The sequence below is a fragment of the Dryobates pubescens genome, chromosome 7 (genome assembly GCF_014839835.1).
Source record: "Dryobates pubescens isolate bDryPub1 chromosome 7, bDryPub1.pri, whole genome shotgun sequence".
Classification (NCBI taxonomy): Eukaryota; Metazoa; Chordata; class Aves; order Piciformes; family Picidae; genus Dryobates; species Dryobates pubescens.
In genome coordinates this window covers 30,018,262-30,037,702 of record NC_071618.1, presented here as the reverse complement: position 1 = coordinate 30,037,702, position 19,441 = coordinate 30,018,262, and the positions used below count along the sequence as shown (strand labels likewise).

Here is a 19,441-nt window from a genome sequence, read left to right as displayed (position 1 = left end):
ACATCTGCAAATAACTACAGATGTACTCTAAGAATTGCTATCAGTGAAAATAATATATATAACCACTATCAAAATAAATGTATAGCTAAAATGTTAACTGAATATTTTTAGCATTTAAAGTAATAAAATTAGCTTCCAGAGTCATATTCTTTAGAGCTGTGTGGTTTTTTTGGTCTGTTTGGTTTTGGTTTGGGTTGTTTTTTCTTTTCTTTTGGTTAAACAATAAACCACGTACGCTCACACTTCAAATAATCCACCAGAGGGAGTTCTACGAGTAAAATAGAAATATTAACAACAAACATGAACCCTTGGAATGAGAGTTAAATGTGCAATTACCATAACTTACATTTTTTACATCAGGAACACCTGTAGTCAAGCTTTTGTATAGAAAATGAGAGTTTAGCAACTATGAATTCAACTTTCAAATTTCAAAACTTACAAATTCAAATTTCCAATGTTCCAAAGACTAGTGTAGGAGAGAATGAAATGCATCAATGTGATACTGACTCTTATCTTTTCTGGCATGAGTGTTTTTGAATCAGTACTGAAGTAAATTAAACAATAGGAGTCAATTGCCAGTATTTTATTATTGGCTCAAGTTGGCACAGAATATCCTCAAAAGTTCTGGTTTTAGCACTGTCAGTGCTATCATTTTCTCCCCACAGAAAAGCCCCAAGAAATATCCCCACAATTCCTTACATCTTGCCTTTTGCAGTGTTTTCCTTATGAAAGAAACTCATTGTACCAATAGAATACTAAACAGGCTAACACAAAGCATGATATTAACATGGCGCCATTTTGAACTATTAAATTTAGGGGTTACCAATTAAGATGAAATACATGAAAATCTACAGAGAAATGTACAATCTTAATAAAGTGATTCTAGAAGTGCACAGTTGATTGCCAGGTAGTATAAACCAACATAGCACTAATAACTTTAATGAAATTAGGTAAATTAGGTAAATCAGGGTGATTTTTTTGTTACTCTAATTACATTTTTACTAACAGATGTAATAATGATCTCAAAATCAAGCAAGGCTATTTCCTACTAAGAGGCAACCAATTTTTCTTCTTTTGGAACATATTTTAATTTCTGAAGTAATTCAGAAGCAGTAATTTTAAAACAGCTTTTGGAAATGCAATTAAAAAAACTTATAAACTATTTAAGGAAATTACACAAATAAAGAGGATTTTTTTTCTTTTTTTCCTTTTTGAATCTCTTCTCTTATGCTATAGAATGGTTTCTCTTTGCTGCTAGGCTGCAAGGCCGCTGGGTGTCACAAAGGTGGGGTCACATAGAAAGCGGAACAGACTTGATGATGAAGAAAGACAAAGAATTTCCAGACAGGGAATTTGGGAATAGTTGCAATTTTAAGTGTCACCTTTTCCTAAGGGAATATCAACTATCCCTAATTGATAGAAGTTAGCCATTCTCTACAAAATGTAAACCCTGACAATAGAAAAAATTGCTGCTTTCATTCCATGCCAGCATGCGTCATTATCATGGTTCAGGCCCAGCCAGCAGCTGAGTTCCACACAGATGCTCACACAACTTCCCCCAACACCTCCACTCATCCATGGGATGGGAAGGAAAATTGGTGGGAAAAGGCAAAACCCCGTGGGGTTTTAATAGAGTTTAACAGAACAGCAAAAAGAGGTAAAAACAATCAGGAAGAACAATACTAATGAAATAGGATATAAAGGAAGTGATACAAAACACAGCACTGACTGTGATAGACCAACCCAGCCTGGCCCAGCCTGGACTGGCCCAGCCTTCCTGCCCTTGACACATGCCTGTGGTTGCCTCCACCAGCCCTTCCCTTACCTAGTGAGTATGAGGACAGTATGCCTTCTCCTTAGCTGTAAAGTGGGTCACCTTGTCGTAGAAGGGATCAAGCAGGGCTTGCTCTTCATGAACTGATACTGACTGGGCTTGATCACCTGGTTCCCCTGAATGTGCTGCATAACGGCACTTAGGGTTGATCTGATCCATGACCTTCCCTAGCACCGATGTCAGACTGAGAAATCTGTAATTGCCTGGATCCTCCTTCCAGCCCATCCTGTAGGTAGGCATTGCCTTTGCCAATCTCCAGTCAGCTGACTCCAGTTAGCCAGGAATACTGATAAATGATGGCAAGTGGCTTGGTGAGCACTTCCACCAGCTCTCTCAGTACTTTGGGTATATGCCATGCAGCCCCATGGATCTGTGTATATGGTGCTGAAGGTCACTAATCATGTCCTCTTGGATTATGGTGGCTTCATTCTGCTCTCCATCCCTATCTTCCATCTCAGGGGGCTGGGGATCCAGTAAACAACTGGTATTACTACTCAAGACTAATGTAAAGAAGGTATTAAGCATCTCAGCCTTTTCATCATCCTTTACCACTATGTTCCCCATTGTATTCAATAAAGGACAGATAGTCTCCTTAGTCCTCTTTTTGATACTGATATGTTTTTAGAAGCACTTTTTGTTGTCTTTAACAGATAAAGGCAGATTAACTTCTATTTGGGCTTTGGCCCTTCTAATTGTCTCCCTGCATAGCCTCACAACAACTTTGTAGTCCTCCTGAGTGGCTGCTCCCTCTTCAAAAGACCATAAATTCTCCTTTACCCCTGTCTTTAAGTCTAAATGATTTATACAAATGCAACAGTTTTCACTGGGGGAAAAAAAAAAAAAAAAGAAAAAAAAAAGGATTTATTTCTGGTATTTCAGGGTAAGGAACACTTACAGTCAAAATATGACAATATGGTATTTCTTACTGCCAAGAAAAAAGCATAATGACAGTTTTCAGTGGGGAAGGGGCAGGGAGAAAGAGCACCAGATAGTGTGATGCTGTAAAGTTCAATTTAATAACTGAACCAAAGCAGTAGATAATCTGTGTCAGGAAAAACTTCACACTCCCACACATACAACCTGCACACAGTTCCTGTTGCTGAAGCTGGCCCTAAATATGAGTTCACACAGTGGAGCATGGGGAAGTGCAACACTCACTATACCTCAGTGTTGGATATCTGCAAAATATTCCCCATCCCCTGCCCCTAACTGGGGTGCTGTTACACAGGCTACCAATAAAAGCAGCCCCTGATAATATCAGGGACTATCTTCTCAAAACATCCAGGTTTTGTCATCCTCTTGCTTGTTAAGCCATAGACTGTACTGTACCAAGGCTTATCACACTCTGTCTTTGCATTATATTGTTAGCTATTGCTCATTATATTTAGTCACCCAATTCCTTATTAAGGCAAGGGTTTTTGCCAAGCTCCCATAACAAAAAAAAAAACCAACAAAACTCCCTGGAATTTTACATCATCACAAGAAACGTTCTAAATACTAAGAACATTTTAAAAATTAAGAACTAGCATTCACCACGAGATTTGGGCTGGAGCAACATGCCAATGAGATCAAAACCCCAAGTCTTGTCTTCCAATAATGAATATTTTTCTTTTCAAATGTAGATCAAAGGAGAACATGCACCTTTCTCTTTCCCTGGATCCAGCTAGGAAGAAATAATTGTACATGATTTTTTCCTCCATATCTCTGTGTTATGATTCTTTTAACATCTGCCACTATTGTACTGAAGGGCATTCATACATTGACGAAATATGCTAAGTTTCAGTTTTCTGATACTGCTTCAGGGAAAAGCAGGGCTAAACTTCAATCTATTTGCCCCCGCCCCAGTACTGAAAGTACCAAAAGATATTTTATTGTCATTATGTTTCTCTGACCAAAAAAATCTTTCTGACCTAGCCAACAGACAAATGAGCTGTCTGCCCTGCACTGTACTGGACACATTTTTACCAGACAAGATCAGAAATAATACTCTGTCACTTCCAGGTCTTCACTATTATCAATAAAAATTAGCCCTCAGGTGTGTCTTATCCTTGGAAATGAAAAGCACCATCTACGAATCAGTAACTCAGGATGTTTTTTTTTAATTATGAAAGACAAATCACGCAGTCTCATCCTGACCAATACAAATCACTAATCACTCCTTAGTATACCACTTAGCATTTCAAAGAAAATCTTGTAAATGCTATGTGTTGCATATCGAGACTTCAGTTTCTACAGAATACAATTTTTACTGGTCATATACTCTTCTGTTTACTCGGTCATAGTCTAATGCCTAAGAGTGGCTTTCCATCGTGTCCCACTCTTGTATCTTTCCTTTCACTGTTTTTCCTGCCAGGGTTCCCCAAGTTAGCTTCAGTTCAATCATCTTGTCCCAGCGTTATTTCCTTCTCTGCTCTCACCAGCTATACGTTCTAGATAGGCTATCTCCTCTGTTATCTGGGAAGGTACTAATATTATATCACATTTTCTTGGTACACCTGAATTGGCACTTCATTATATCCTACATTTTCAGAGAATTTAGCACTCGACCTCTGATTTTCTACTACACACACAGTCTAAGCATTCTCAAGGGTTTTTCTCTTTAGCTACCCTTGGATTACCCTTTCATGAAAACAAACGTTTATCCCCAGTACTGGGACACATCCTTCGATCTTGCCAATGACATGTACAAATGTCAGCCATTCCATTTTATACTAGTCTGCAGGTTCAAATGCTTTACATTTACAGCTGCAAAATTCAGCTGCCTTGATTCTCATCTTCACTGTTTCCTATGAACATCAAGAAAATCCCATGAAATTCAATGTATTTGTAATGCTTTTTTAGTGGTCTTTGCAGTTCTGTACGTGCTGACACAGATTCCTGCAAACTGATTTGAGGTACCCACCAATGCTCCTTAGATTAAGAAGCTGATTGCCTTGAGCTACCTCTGTTAGAAGCATGAAACAGTGGAAAATTACCAAGCTCAATATTGCTGATAAACACAAGGTGACCTGAGCAGGCACAGAAGCTAGGAGAATATCTGGTGGTCTGTGTTGCCATGGCACCAGGAGGAATGGAGGGGCTACATGGAGGCCCACCATTCCATTCTTTCACTTATCACCTGCAACACTGCTGAGCAGAGGTGTCACACCAAAACCAAGAAATATCTTGTGCAACTGATAAAGGAGCAACTGTTTGACCACCAGTAGCGAGGGCTTGACTATAGTCCTACCCACATACTCTACACAATAGTAAATAATGAGGAATAAATATTACCCCAATTTCATATCTCATTTGGAGGGGATCAAGAGCTTGATGCCAATCAGCAGGGACAGGTTCATTTGTCCTCCTCATCTCCCCATCCCTCCCTCACCCTCCCCACCTCCCCCCCCCCCCCCCGAAGGGATGCCTTTTGCTGAGATTTGCAACCTCAGCTATGTCGAGTGCTTCCCTGGAAGATTGAGCTTGTGATTACAATTGTATTTTATAGACCTAGCCTGCATTTATAGAACTAGTCTACAGTTTAGTCCATTTATCACTGGCAATCTTACAGAATCTGTTTATGTAGCATATGAATAAACTGTACTATTGGAGTACCTGACTGCTGCTTTTGAATTCAAACAGAAGTACAACAGACAGCCTGTTTATGTGTCTGGTGTCAAGCCAACAGGCATACCTATTAAGAATTAAGTTCAGACATCCCTGGCCTCTCTAATTTCTGAGGATTGGCTAGAATGCAAGGGAATTTGTTTCTTATCAAATTTATTCTTCCAACAAATTCTATGGATTGCAATTTATGCCTCCAGTTCAGTAAGATGAAGCAGGATTTATAAATTTATGAAGTCTTCACTTGAGACACTGAAATGTAGTCCTGCTGATCTGAGAGATAATCATCACCAGAGCCATAGAAAAAAGAAGGAACATATCTTGTACCCTATTAAGTGCCCTTAACATGAAATTATATTTCTGCTAACTCTCTGAAACCTAGTAAGTATTAGTTTGATGGGGCATTAACATTGCTGATGAATATTCACATTTCTGGGACTAGAAAAACAAATTAAAACCATAGGAGCTGTTGAGTCCTGTGTATAATGTAAAAAGATCATTCAGATGAGTGATACTTTTCATAGCAGCACACTCTAGGAATAATATAGCATACCACCATACCAACCTTTTAAATGTGGCATTTAGGCAATAAAATTGAAGTTCCTGATGATAAAGAAACAATCACATTGTGATTAATGCACTGTAGACTATTTGCTTAACTATTTTCCTGTAGATTTCACAGCATTTTACTACCAGCAGTTCCCTTCTGTATTTCCTATTAATTATCTTGTAGTCCATATGCTAGTTCTTGAAATGCTCTTACTTTCTTCTTCTCCTACTGTGTCTTGATGGAGTAGTACTGTAATGCGCCATGTCACAGTTGTACTAAGGAGAACTTGTAAAAAAGAAGCACACTGTGCTAAGTGCTGATGATTACTTTCAAACAAGAATGTTAAAAACAATGAAGTGTGAAAAGTGATCTACAAAGCACCATTTCTTCCTGAAGACAAAAAGAAGAAAAAATAAATTTGAAGCGTAAGTCATAATAATAGCCATAAAAATAGTATTAATGTCATGATTTAAACAAAACAAGCTACACTAATATTTCAAGAAAGTCACACTATCAAGAGAAATAAAACAGTTTAAGATTAATTTTGTATATAAAGATAAAATGTGTTTTGCTTGAAGATCACAAGCATTTTGGGACTCTTCTGTTTTCTTTGCTTTAGTCTTTTTAACTTTTTTCTGTTGTGCTACTCTGCATTGCCAGTACAGCTTTCAAGTGGTGTAATGAAGAAAATTCTACACCTCAAAAAATACTTCCAGGTTAGGTGTAAGTGTTACAGGGAGTTCCAAAATGTGGTTTTTTTTCATCGATGTATCTCTGGTTTTATTATTTGTTTCAATTACTCTGGTTTCTTTGCAACATTTTCAGTTTATTTTTGCTATTACAAAGGATGCTAGATAGAGAAAGGATCTTTAAAAAAAACAAACAAACAAACCCACAGCAAACTTGGAATGTCAAAATAACTACTTTTAACAATCAGAATTTAACCATACAAGTGAACGGATTTAATTTCTTTAATTAGCGTTTAAGAAGCATTTTAAGTAGAGACATAATTAAACTTTTGACTCCAAGCTAGTGTATTGAAAATTAACTCTTTTGAAAGGAAAATACAGAAGCAATTTAAATATAGGAAGCCATACTTTTTCATGTCCAGATGTCAAAATGTACAAATGTGTAACATTTCTTCCAAGGACACCCTGCCATTTGCAAGGGAAAAGTGAGTATTACTTATTTAGAAAGAGTCCCAGAGACTCAGAGATCACTGACATTTCAGCAAGGTTTGATACAGTGCCTTCTGACCTGCTGACAGTGATGCAAGAATACATATTAAGCTGACCATGTTTATGACTATGTATGATTTAAACAGTATTTATAACATTCTACAATACATTATTTTCTCTATACTGAATATTCCAAATTTGTGATTAAAATCCACAAGGTAAAAAGAAAAAGCCAAAGCAATTACAAATTTCTATATTATAGTTCAAAACCTTTCTCCCCTGGCAAAATGCATTTAATGGATTAGTGTGGCCATTTCAGTCACAGGTATGTGTTCCAATTAAATGACAGTGATATTTTTCTCCCACACAATTTATACTAAACTTGAATCAAAAGTATCAAAAACTTAAAAAATTCTTACAGTACCAACTTATTTTAAAAGTGCATGTGGTGAACACTAAAACCCATGTTCTCATTACGCTACAGTAGCTGCAGCATTTACAGTTGAGTAAACAATAAAGTGCTATGAGTTAAAAAAACAAATATATACCGCTGTGGATAGAAATGTTCTATTTCACAAGTTCTTTTCTAAAAATATTTTCCACAAAGCTATTCCTTATTTTCCTTCAAGTGTGAACAACATAATACATTGCTTTTGTTTTTTTGGCAACTAGATGTTCAGCAGTAGCAGTAACAATGTCACCTTCCACTGAATGACAGAGTCTCTTCCACAGTCACTTGAGTACTGTAATCTATCACAATAACCTCTTAGGTTGCTGGACAAATGTTTAAATAGGGGTTTTTGAATAAAACACAAAATAAAACAAATGAAAAATGTTCTGTTACTGCCTGGAGTCACTATAGTTTTCTATGAACACTATCTATCCTAAGAAAAAAAACATCTTTCAGATCATCCATTAAGTGCAGGATGCCATAAAGTCTGAACAGAAACTGCACAGGTCTTCTTGTAGATTTATATTTGCTATTTACAGTGCAAGTAGGACATTTTGCACAACAATATATTTTGAAAATGTATGTCTGACAGAGCATAAGATACAAAAAATCACAGAATGTTTTAAAATTTCAGTGTGTTACTGCTAACTTGTTACTAGCAGGCTTGCTGCTAATAAAAGTCAATTAAATGTTAGCTCTGGTAATCCCATCTGTTACACATTCCTTAAAAAAAAAGAAAAAAGTCAGAACTTTTCTTCATGTTGTTCCTGGATTCATAGCTTGTCTCTAAGAAAATACACAGGAGATAGATCTAATAGCCTCACAGAATAATTTTGGTTCAAAGTGGCTTCTGGAGGTCATCTGGTCAAACTCCCTGGTCAGTGCACATCTAACCAGGTCAGATTACTCAGTGACATTTTCAGTCGATTTTTTAATACCTCCAAGAACAGATCTCAAAAACTCCATTGCTTCTAGTATTTGACTACTCCCATGGTTTAAAAATAAAAATAATCTTAATAGAGTGTGTTCTAATTTGTGTCTGTTATCTATTATTCTGCACCTCCAACAACAGTCTGACACCATATTCTTTGCACTTTCAATCAAGTAGATGCAAACAGCAGTAAGGTTTCCCTTAGCCCTCTCTTACCTAGGTTCAACAGGCCCGTCTCTCCCAGACTCTCCTCATATGCCATGTGCTCCAGAATCCAACCACTTAGTAACCTCCACTGGACTCAATCTGCAGGACACCGAAGTAGACACAACACTTCGTATGTGGTCTCATGGGTGTCAAACAGGGAATGATTGCTGCCTTTAACTTGATCGCTCTCACTAACACATCCCGCGTTGTTGGCCTTCTTGCCGCCAGGGTACATTGCTGGGTTACATTCAACTTGGTGTCCTTCAGGACCCCCAGGTCCTTTTGTACAGAACTGCTTCCTAGACAGTTGCTCCCCAGTCTGTACTGGTGCATGGGGTTGCTTGTCCCCAGATTGCAGATTTTGTGATGTTCCTGTCAGCCCATTCCTCCACCCTGCCCTCGTGCCTCATCCTTGAACATACTGATCATCTCCCGCTGCCAGTTTGGTGACATCTGCAAACTTTTGTCTGCTGAGAGAGACCTCTATCCTGTGAGTTAAATAATTAATATAGTTGTTAAACGGTACTGGATTTAATATTGATGCCTGAAGAACATCTTTATTTGCTGGCCAGCATCTGGACTTTTTCTTGCAGATGACAACTTTTTCACCCCATCTGTCCTGTCAGCCTCCCACCAAACTCATTGCCTGTTTATTCGTCACCAATGTGGTGATAAGGAGGTCAACACCATCGAAACAAAGTATGCTATGAAGCTGACAAAGCTGTTATCTGATCCATATCTATTGAACAGTATTTGGTCAGCTATTTTATATAGTAGAAAGCCAAGTGGTGACTCTGTATATAAATTATGTTAAACAGCACATGTTAAATAAATGTTAACATTGCCTCGCTTGTTGTCTCACCTTAGTTAAAGCCATATTTAGACTGAAACAAACCACTGATGCCTGAATATACAACCAGCATCCATTAATGACTTCATCACCATCTATCAGTAATATTTTCCTTGATTTCAATATGGAGTATTACTACAATTTCAATATGCTTCAAGATGAACTATTGTAAATGGAACTAGATAGGAAAGGTTTTATATGTCACTTATTTTCCCACTCCAAGCAACCACATTTTAACTATGAAATTCAGTGACTTGGGTAATAAACATGACTAATAACATGATCACTGAAGCTCTGCACCATAAAAGATCATTATAAAATTTGCATAAGGTACACACGTCACATAAATGAAATGGCTGCTCCATCTGCAGTATAATCAGAATTCTCAGTAAGTTAAAGGCTCCATATACAGACAGTACATGTCACTAAGACGTGCTTATAATTAAGTTTGAATAACATTTTGCTGTGATGGGACTAATGACCCTTGCAGTGTGAAGCAAAGAACTGCATCTGTAAGATACTAAACACCTTCTATCACTTCATTCAAAGGCCCTTGAAAACATTCCACAGCTCCCAGGCTTGGAACTGTAATGTACCTTTGCGTCCTTTATATTGCTAACATTTTGACTGGGTTCCAGACACATTTTATTCATATATGTTCTTCTGGTCATGGATATTTCACTTATAACCATCCTCCTACTCAATGCATCAAAGCAATTTAAGACTTTTCAAGTTTATGTTTAGCAATTCATCTTGGAATACGGTGAAATAAAAATGTGGAATAAGCTCTATCACAATAGCTGAACTGCAGTTTCCAGATACAAAATGATCACTGTGTTTTAAGTGAAGTTTCCTGAGTGGTAAAGCACTGACAGATTAAATTGTTACCTATGGGATACTTCAATTTTTACTTTGAAACAATCAATCAAATGAGGTGAAGAAACTGGAATCATAATTTGGAAAGCTACATTCTAAATATCTAAGCATTACCTACATGTCATAACAGAATCAGAACCATGCTCTTTACTGGGAGAGAGAAAGCAAGGTACATTTGTATTCAAAAGCTTACCAAGTATAAATACAATATTTACAAACTTCCCATTCTTTAAAATCAAGCTGCAATTACAATTTTAAGGAAAAACACAGCAGACCTCTCAATATTTACTGATGTAGAAAAGTAGTTGTTATGAGAAGGGCTAAGGGTACATTGATACACAGAGTTTATTATACTAACAAGGTCTATTAAAAATTTACAGCAATAAACATATAATGGTTCCAAGTGCATTATAGAAAGTCATACATTCTGGAAGGAGCTGCATCCCAATGAGGTTGCCATCACAATTTTGAGTTAGACTATATGCTGGTTTATAAAGAGAGAGATGAGACCATGAACTATGACTGACTTCTGACAAGTCTGACAAGCTGATAAATTGCTGACTTTAGAGGTTAGCTTCCCTACATATGAAACCCCTGATAACTAGAAGAATAAAAATATCCCAGAACTTGTTAGAAGAATGCATTTGCTTTAGCTTATTGCTATTTTTTGCACTTTGCTGTCCTTTTATTTTTCTTTTTAAAGACATCACACATGCATTTCACTCTATGATCATGTAACTGGCAAATTAGGAATTTAAAGTTAACAGACATATGGCTTTGCAGATTGAAAAATTACAGAAAATGACAAGATAGTAAAAAAACAGATTGCAATTAAGAAGTATAGAAATCTTAAACCAAGAGAGACATGGATATTTGTGCTGCCAATTAAGTTAGCAGACTCACTGAAACCTAACCCCTAAAAAAAGCCCTGAAATCAAAAAGCAAAAAAATATATATCACCAAATACCAGAAGAGCAAATTAATACCTTGGAAATAAAATAATATACACATTTTGTGCTTCAAATGCTTTAAAATGATGCTATTCAACATTTAGATGGATATCAAACTTGAAAACTTACATTTATAAAAAGTACAGGGAATGTAAACACAGAAATCTCCAACTTCCATTGCTCAGTATGTTTTTATGAAGTCTACCTTTCTCTCATGCTCCACCAATCTCATAACTTTGCTATTTGGCATGTGTATTTCCTGAAGATTTTTCTAATGTTCTCTGGTTGTCCTTCACTGGTTTTCTTACTTTAATTTCCTTACTGTCTCACTCCCTCTATGCACGCATTCTCTTTTCCTCACTTAGAATACGTATTTCAATAGAACAATTTGACATTTGACACTCAAGACTGAATATCTCAGTAAATACAAGGGATATAATACCTCTTCTCATGGAAAGGGATATATATCACAACAGTTAATGATTAGAAGCTCTCTCCAAGCTCAGCAATGACTGCATTTTGAAAAAAGATTTGCCATGTTTGAATTAAGTCTGGACATACCTGTGTCAACTATGCAAATAAAATATTCTATTCACAGCTTCTACAGATTTCATGGTTGAAGGAAACTGAACTTACTTAATGTGACAGAAAATGTGTTGGAAACTACATATTGAAGTACTGAAGTCAACAGGATTCTCAAATTCAGGGCTCTCCTCATTAGCAGATACATCTTTTTCAATATAATAAGTTTTCCAGACTCAAACGTCTTGCCCTCATAGCATGTTACAGAAAAGCATAAACTTGATTTTAGATCTGTATTTATACACACACACACATATGCACTTTTAAAAAAAAATGAAATCAATGTAATTTAGAACTTGTAGAGTATCAAGCATGACAATAGGTAGGGAAATTGTGTTTGACAAATGAAGATTAAAACATTTATGGAGATTCATTGAAGCAAATCAGTTTCATGAAATTATATTGATTTCCATTAAAATGCTATTGTGAAGACAATTATGAATGACTTTCTAATAAAAACTAATTGGTGAAAGAAAACTGTAAGACATTTGTTACTTTCCTAAGGTTCTAGCACTTTAAATTAGTACTTCAGTTACAAGCTAGTGGGCATTAGGCTTTGGGTTTGAGTTTGTTTTATTTTTTTATAGATATTAAAATTATTTTAGAATAGAATAGAATTGAATAGAACAGAATAGAATAGAACAGGTTGGAAGAGACCTTCAAGATCATCGCGTCCAACCCATCATCCAACACTGTCTAATCAACAAAACCATGCAACCAAGCACCCCATCAAGTCTCCTAAACACTTCTAGTGATGGCAACTCCACCACCTCCCTGAGCAGCACATTCCAATGGGCAATCACTCTCTCTATGAAGAATTTCCTCCTAACATCCAGTCTAAACCTCCCCTGGTGCAGCTTGAGACTGCGTCCTCTTGTTCTGGTGCTGGTTGCCTGGGAGAAGAGACCAGCCCCTGCATGTTTACAACCTCCTTTCAGATAGTTGTAGAGAGCAGTAAGGTCTCCCCTGAGCCTCCTCTTCTCCAGGCTAAGGAACCTCAGCTCCCTCAGGCTCTCCTCATAGGGCTTGTGTTCCAAACCCCTCACCAACTTTGTTGCCCTTCTCTGCACAAGTTCCAGCAAGTCAACATCCTTCCTAAACTGAGAGGCCCAGAAGATGAGACTTAAATTCATCATAACTCAAAATTATTACAGATTCTATAGCATATTCCATGTTTATATATCTATTTTTGCAAGATTATTTGAAAAATATTTGTCTTACTCCCGTTTCCCACAAGTAGTGCAGAATGATTGTTTCATTGCTTTGGTTTTTTTTCCAATCTCAAAATATTTATGGCACAACACTACTGTTTCTGGTCAGGCCTAACTGTAATTCACTGTAGCATGGTGGTTAGTAGAATGAAAATTATTATTTTTTGTTTTAAAAATACATAGAATGGGGTCAAAAATAAAATTTCTTGTGCTTAATGGAGAGTAGATATTTTTGTAGATACAAAGACCAAGATGAAAGATGTGTAGTTTATGCCATTTACTTTTGTGAGGTGTTTCTAGTCCATTTACCTCTGTTATTTGTACTCTATTAAAAAAATGTTATAACAATTAGCAATTTGGAACTCTCTATTCAGATAGCTATAATTCCCTATTCAATGAACTGATATATTACTATAATACTCTGTCACTGTAACTCTAACTATCCAGAAAGAAGTTCAAGAAGTGTAGAAAGAAATCATAGTAGTATTTCACTCTTCAAAATCCTTTAAAGTTCTCCCAAATGCTGCCAAAGCTTCACCCCTTCAAGTTTTCTTCCAGTAAGTGTTTTTCATTTGTTAAAGAGGTTCATTCACTAACTATTCCACTATTTGTATTATAAATAATTTAAGTAAATATTTAAGATAATAAGATAAGAAAAATAATTTCACCTGCTTTGCTTCATAGTTTAATGAAAGAATTTTTTTTTTAGAAAGCAGAAATATCCAAACTCCAAAATGTGCATTCAATAATCAATTATTCTGCCTTCATAGCACAGACTTCTTAAGCTCTTTATTTTGTATAGCTTTCAAATAACCATTACATTTTTAAGAGCAAACAACCAGAAACATGCCAGAGGTAAAGAACTAATATTTCCTATTCACAACAAACAAGCTTTTGCAATGATACCTTGTAAGAGGATTCAAAGGTCCAGAATTTGAGATACCTGCCTTGCAACTCTTAAAAAAGCATCCTGCACAGCTCTGAAAGGCCTTTATACTCTCCTGAAAGCATGAAAACTTTTTTTTAAAAACAAAGATTTCACCATCCTTTTTTTTTTTAAATAGGGCTTCCTCTCAAATCCTCTGGACACAAACTTCCTTCATATCAAACTTCCCCTACTTTACTTCCACACCCTGTAACATGAAAGAGTAAATCAAATAGATGTGACCTTCCTCACACCTAAATGCAATAACATGAAGCCTATGAAAATATCATGTACTATGAAACTTTAACTTTTAGGATTATGTTTTCAATGGGTTGGAAGTTAAATCAAATACAGAAAAAAAGTATTGGAAGGGCATAGCTGAATAGATGTAACTATTGACTTTCTGGCAAAGAGAGCGTGACTCATGCATGCTTGGAAATGTAATTGTAGCTACATCAGAACTTGCTTATTTATTACAATTGATTGCTTTTTTGATCTACCAGCGTTTGTTGGTGATTTTCCCATCCCATATAATCCAGATTTTAGACCTGGGCATTAAAAACAGTAAAAGATGATATAATATACCTAGTATCTTAGAAATGGGCACAGATCATTGTGAACTTAGTGGTACATCATGTATGTATCAGTCACAAATCCTCAAATGTACTGCGAGGGCTAATTTCATTAATCTCAAAATTACGTCAGTATGTTGCTTTAAGCAATCACAAGAATTTTTTAAAAGCAAGGTTTATTTCCTCAGTTAGGGTTTTCTTTTATTTTACACCATTCACTATGTTGCTTTTCATTAAAACAAATAAATAAATATGTATGAATATACCAAAGTGATACATAAATCTAAAAATTACAATGATAGGTTGCTAGGTTTTGCCAGCCCATACCTGTTCAATTCTAATGTAATCTCATTCTAAGGTTGATCAGATTAATTCTGCTCTGACAGCTTATTTGTCTCCACTGACAGATGAAGATAAAATTGACTAGCTCAGACTGGAAACTTGCATTTTAGATGTCTAAATACAGAGAAAAGTAAAACCAGCCACAGAGCTAGCTCTGTAAGTATATAATGAGCTGCAGCAAAAAGAAAAACACAGTTAAACCTGTTAATTACAACATGGTACAAGTTACAGAAAAGAGTAAATAAAATAAGGACATAACTGCTGGATAAGCAAAGCAGGTTCACGGAAATCTGCCCTATTACTTCAACAAATTCAGGGGAAGTTTAGGCTTGAGGTGAGGAGAAAGTTCTTCACAGAAAGAGTAATTGGCCAGTGGGAAGTGCTGCCCAGGGAAGTGGTGGAGTCACCATCCCTGGAGGTGTTCAAAAAAGGATTGGACATGGCACTTGAAGCCACAGTTTAGTTGTCACGAGGTGTTAGGTATTAGGTAATAGGTTGGACTTGGTGATCTCTGAGGTCTTTTCCAACCTGGTTGAGTCTATAATTCTAACTTCAGTATAGACCTAAAGGGACCATTATTTCTCAGAAATTACATGTAATCTGCTCTTTGTGTAAGTTTCATTTCATGAGCCAGATGGTTTAAATTTTGTCAAACTACAAAGACTTAAATTGCTACCAATATGATTCCTTTTCTGAATAAGTAACATATTTTTGATTCATTGATTCTGATTCATTTACAATAAAAATAGTGTACCTGTTCTGTCAGGTTTAAAGGTAATAAATTAAAATATTGTGTGTCAGGTTATACCCATCCCTGAAGGGGGGGGCTGAAAAAGAACCCAGCCCCCAGGTGGACAAAGAAACCTAACCCAGGTGGGCAGAGAGAGATTTGTTTTTCCCCCGGGGTCTCCAGGTCAAAGTCTATTCCACTCCCCCTTCCTGTCCAGCAAGCCTATTTAAGGGGAGCCATTTTCTTGGTTCTCTCTCCCGCACCTTGACTGCCCAACAGATCTCTCTGCTGCCCCTTCTTCCTGCAGTTACCATGTGGCAAGGCTAACATCCATGCTGCCTCTATGCTTCTAAGAACTGCGTCCAAAGAGAATCTACATTTACATCAAGGGAATCCAATGCCAGCTGGGCCTAGTTTTGTGTATTTTTCTATTTACCCTTTCCTTAAGCATTTGCAACTTTCCCTGTTACTCAAATGCTATATATATTTTGTTAAACTTACCTCTTTCACTTCCAAACTGATTCCAGACCATTTCTTTTGTTATTTTTGCCTCTCTTTTCTCCTGCCTAATTTGCTTTTACCCTACCAGGACAAAAGGGAGAGGGGAGGCAATCTAAATCTGTTCCATTTGGGCTTTTAGACTCCTAGAAAAGCTTAAATTACAACATATTGTCAGATAAAGTTCTTTATGTCTTTGACTTTATGTCTTAATGTACTTCACAGATGAATAAAAGGAGGGCTAATTTTGTACCAAAAAAACCCAAACTCAAACCCCAACCTTAATATTGTTCCCATGCAGAACAATGGCAATTACAAAGTTTCCCTAAAGCTAGGGGGAATTAAAAAAGACATAAATAATTAAAAAATATTCTAAGGACTTTTTATTATGGTCACCTGTACGTGAACATGTGTCTGAATAACTCATATACTGTTCTCACTCAGTTGACACTGCATTCATCATAGCAGGCCAGATCTTTTAACCTCACTGAAGTTGAGAGGAATCACTAGCCCTATGAATTCAAAAGGACTACTTACGAAATAAAGTTCCAGAAATACAGAACAGTTTCAATCCAAAAATTACCAAGACATTTTTGCTTACAGAAGATTTTCAAGATGGTATCTCAGATATTCTAAAACTGCCTTACCATAGTGTAGTTGTGAGCCACCTTCATAAGCTCTGTGCATCCTTGTGCATCAGCAAATGCTCGAATTCCCAAACAGTTGGAGGGGTGCAAAAGCTTCATTAGAAAATGGCAGCAAACCTCCACTACTTGAGGGAGCTGAAGGAGGCAGGCAGCTGCTAGAAGATTTTCAATGGTGTCTTCTTTTAATTCCAGGCAGCCTTAAAAAAACAATTGATAACACATGACTTTGAAATATTGGTATTGTTTCTACAAGAAGACTAAAATTTGAGCAAATGTCTGGATAGCAACCAGGCTTCATTTATTTATTTATTTAGTTATGCATTTAAATTGGTAATACAACTTGCATTATCTCCAGTGATACAGAGTAAAACTCACAGCCATTTACCTCCCAGAAAAGAATGAAATAACTGTCTAACATAGTAAGAATAAAGCCATAAAAATATCTTCAAATTAGGGATTAAAATCATGAAACTTCATTCTGCTTATTTATAATGTGACTTCAGAATTCATTTTATCTGAATAACTTATGGCAGGTCTCTCATAGCATATGGTTACAGTATCACAGTATCACTAAGGTTAGAAGAGACATCGAGGATCATCGAGTCCAATTCTTCTATTTCACCTAATTTCATAAGTTGCTACCTTTGTCTTGCAGACTGATATACTTTTTAATAAAAGAGAAGAAGATGAACTTTTAAAATAATTAATTTTTGTAAGAAGTGTCATTCTCATTCTCATGCTGTCCCCAAAACATCCTCTGTAAATGTCCTTATTTTTGTTTTTGTTTTTTTTTTTTTTTTTACATTAGTATCTCTTATACATCTTTTACATTCATTACTTAAGAAAATATAATTCAGAGATTACAAGGGTGTCTTGGAAAACCATGAAGAAAAATAAAGTTAAATGTGCACATATATAAATTTTTAAAAGCTAACAATTCTATTTTGCTGTACTTGGAAAAAGAATTTCTAATTGTAAGAGGATTAAGTGCATATTGATCTTTGTGTTCAAAGTAATACAATTCAACAGTTAGAAAAAATTTGTATTTGTTGTCACATAAAAAGAAATCTACAAATCTTAACAGTCCATTCACAAGGCACTGAGGAGTCCTACAATCCTCAAATTCAACAGAATGACACTGAAAAGTTGTCTTATATTGTGATACCAAATGCAAAACGCTATCACCACGACATTGAAGATCTGACCTCTCTTCCTTCTTCCATGGTATGTAGTGTTTTAATGTAAGATGGAAACTGGGAAGTTAGATGTTATTTGATTTAGTTATAACACATCCTTTTTTTGTTGTTGTTCAAAGATTAGAGAGCATCAAAGGTTAGATTATCAGACACAGCATAATTTCAGTGCTTTTTCCTCTCACTATCTTTATGCTTATATTAATGTCACATTAGTTTCTATTTCTGTTATCTGGCTTTTTCTCATCACTTCTATCCACCATGCATTTACGCAATGTGTGCAGAAGGCACGCATAGCAGCTGATTCTTGGTGGACTCATTTATTTATCAATGACACTCTGACATTTGTTGCATGTTTGCAGGTAACAACTGTCTCAACACACTATTCATTATCTAGAATATATTTCTACTATGTTGTGTGGAAGCTATCAAAATGTAGTTATTTTCAGGCTGAAATTGATCATCCAAGTACTAGAAAGAAGAAAAATTAAAATATTATCTATTTTACAAATTATACATTTTTTTATGCAACCAAGATTAAACTGGGGAGTAAACATCCAATGGATTCTCTGCAATGTCCTGCACCTAAGTTACAAATATCTCAGGCACAGATACAGGCTAGGGAATGAGGGCCTTGCAGAGAAGGACTTGAGGTGGATGAAAAACTGAGTGTGAGTCAGCAATGCGCACCCACAGCCCATAAAGCATGGGCTGCATCAAAACAAGCATGGTTGAGGGAGATGACTCTGCCTCTCTAGTTTGCTGTGTTGAGACTATGCCTGGAGTATTTCATTCAGTTCCAGGACATGAACCTGTTTGAGCAAGTCCAGAAGAAAGACGCAAAGATGATCAGGGGGCTGGAGAAAGGCTGAGAGAATTGGGTTTGTGAACCTCAAGAAGAGACTTTGGGGAAACTTTCTATTGGCCTTCCAGTACTCCAAGAGTACAGTAAAGATGTGAAGGGACTCTGCATCAGGGAGTGCTGTGATAGGAGGAGGGATAGTGGTTTCAAACTGAAAGATTAGATATTAGGAAGAAATTCTTTACTGAAGGTGATGGGACAATGGAATTGCCCAGAGAAGTTGTGTATGTCCCCAGTCTGAATGTGTTTGTTGCCAGAATGAATGGAGCTTTGAGCAACCTGTTCCTGTGGTTTGATTGGAACTAAACGATCTTTAAGATCCCTTCCAATCCAAACCATTCTGATGTGGGCTATGTGGGGATATGAATGTATTATAGCTTGCCTTTTAACTAAATTCAGCATCATGACTTTAGTGTATCTAGGCTATGAAAAAATTATAATCAGATTGA

General features: G+C 36.4%; 1 protein-coding gene across 1 annotated transcript in view; it reads right to left on the bottom strand.

Moving 5' to 3' along the window:
- Window positions 1–19,441, bottom strand: part of KLHL1 (kelch like family member 1) — a 210,684-nt gene that overhangs the window by 109,581 nt on the left and 81,662 nt on the right. The window contains exon 4 of the mRNA XM_054163103.1: window positions 16,938–17,134. Coding sequence (XP_054019078.1) covers window positions 16,938–17,134 — 197 coding nt within the window. The remainder of the gene's footprint in view (window positions 1–16,937; window positions 17,135–19,441) is intronic.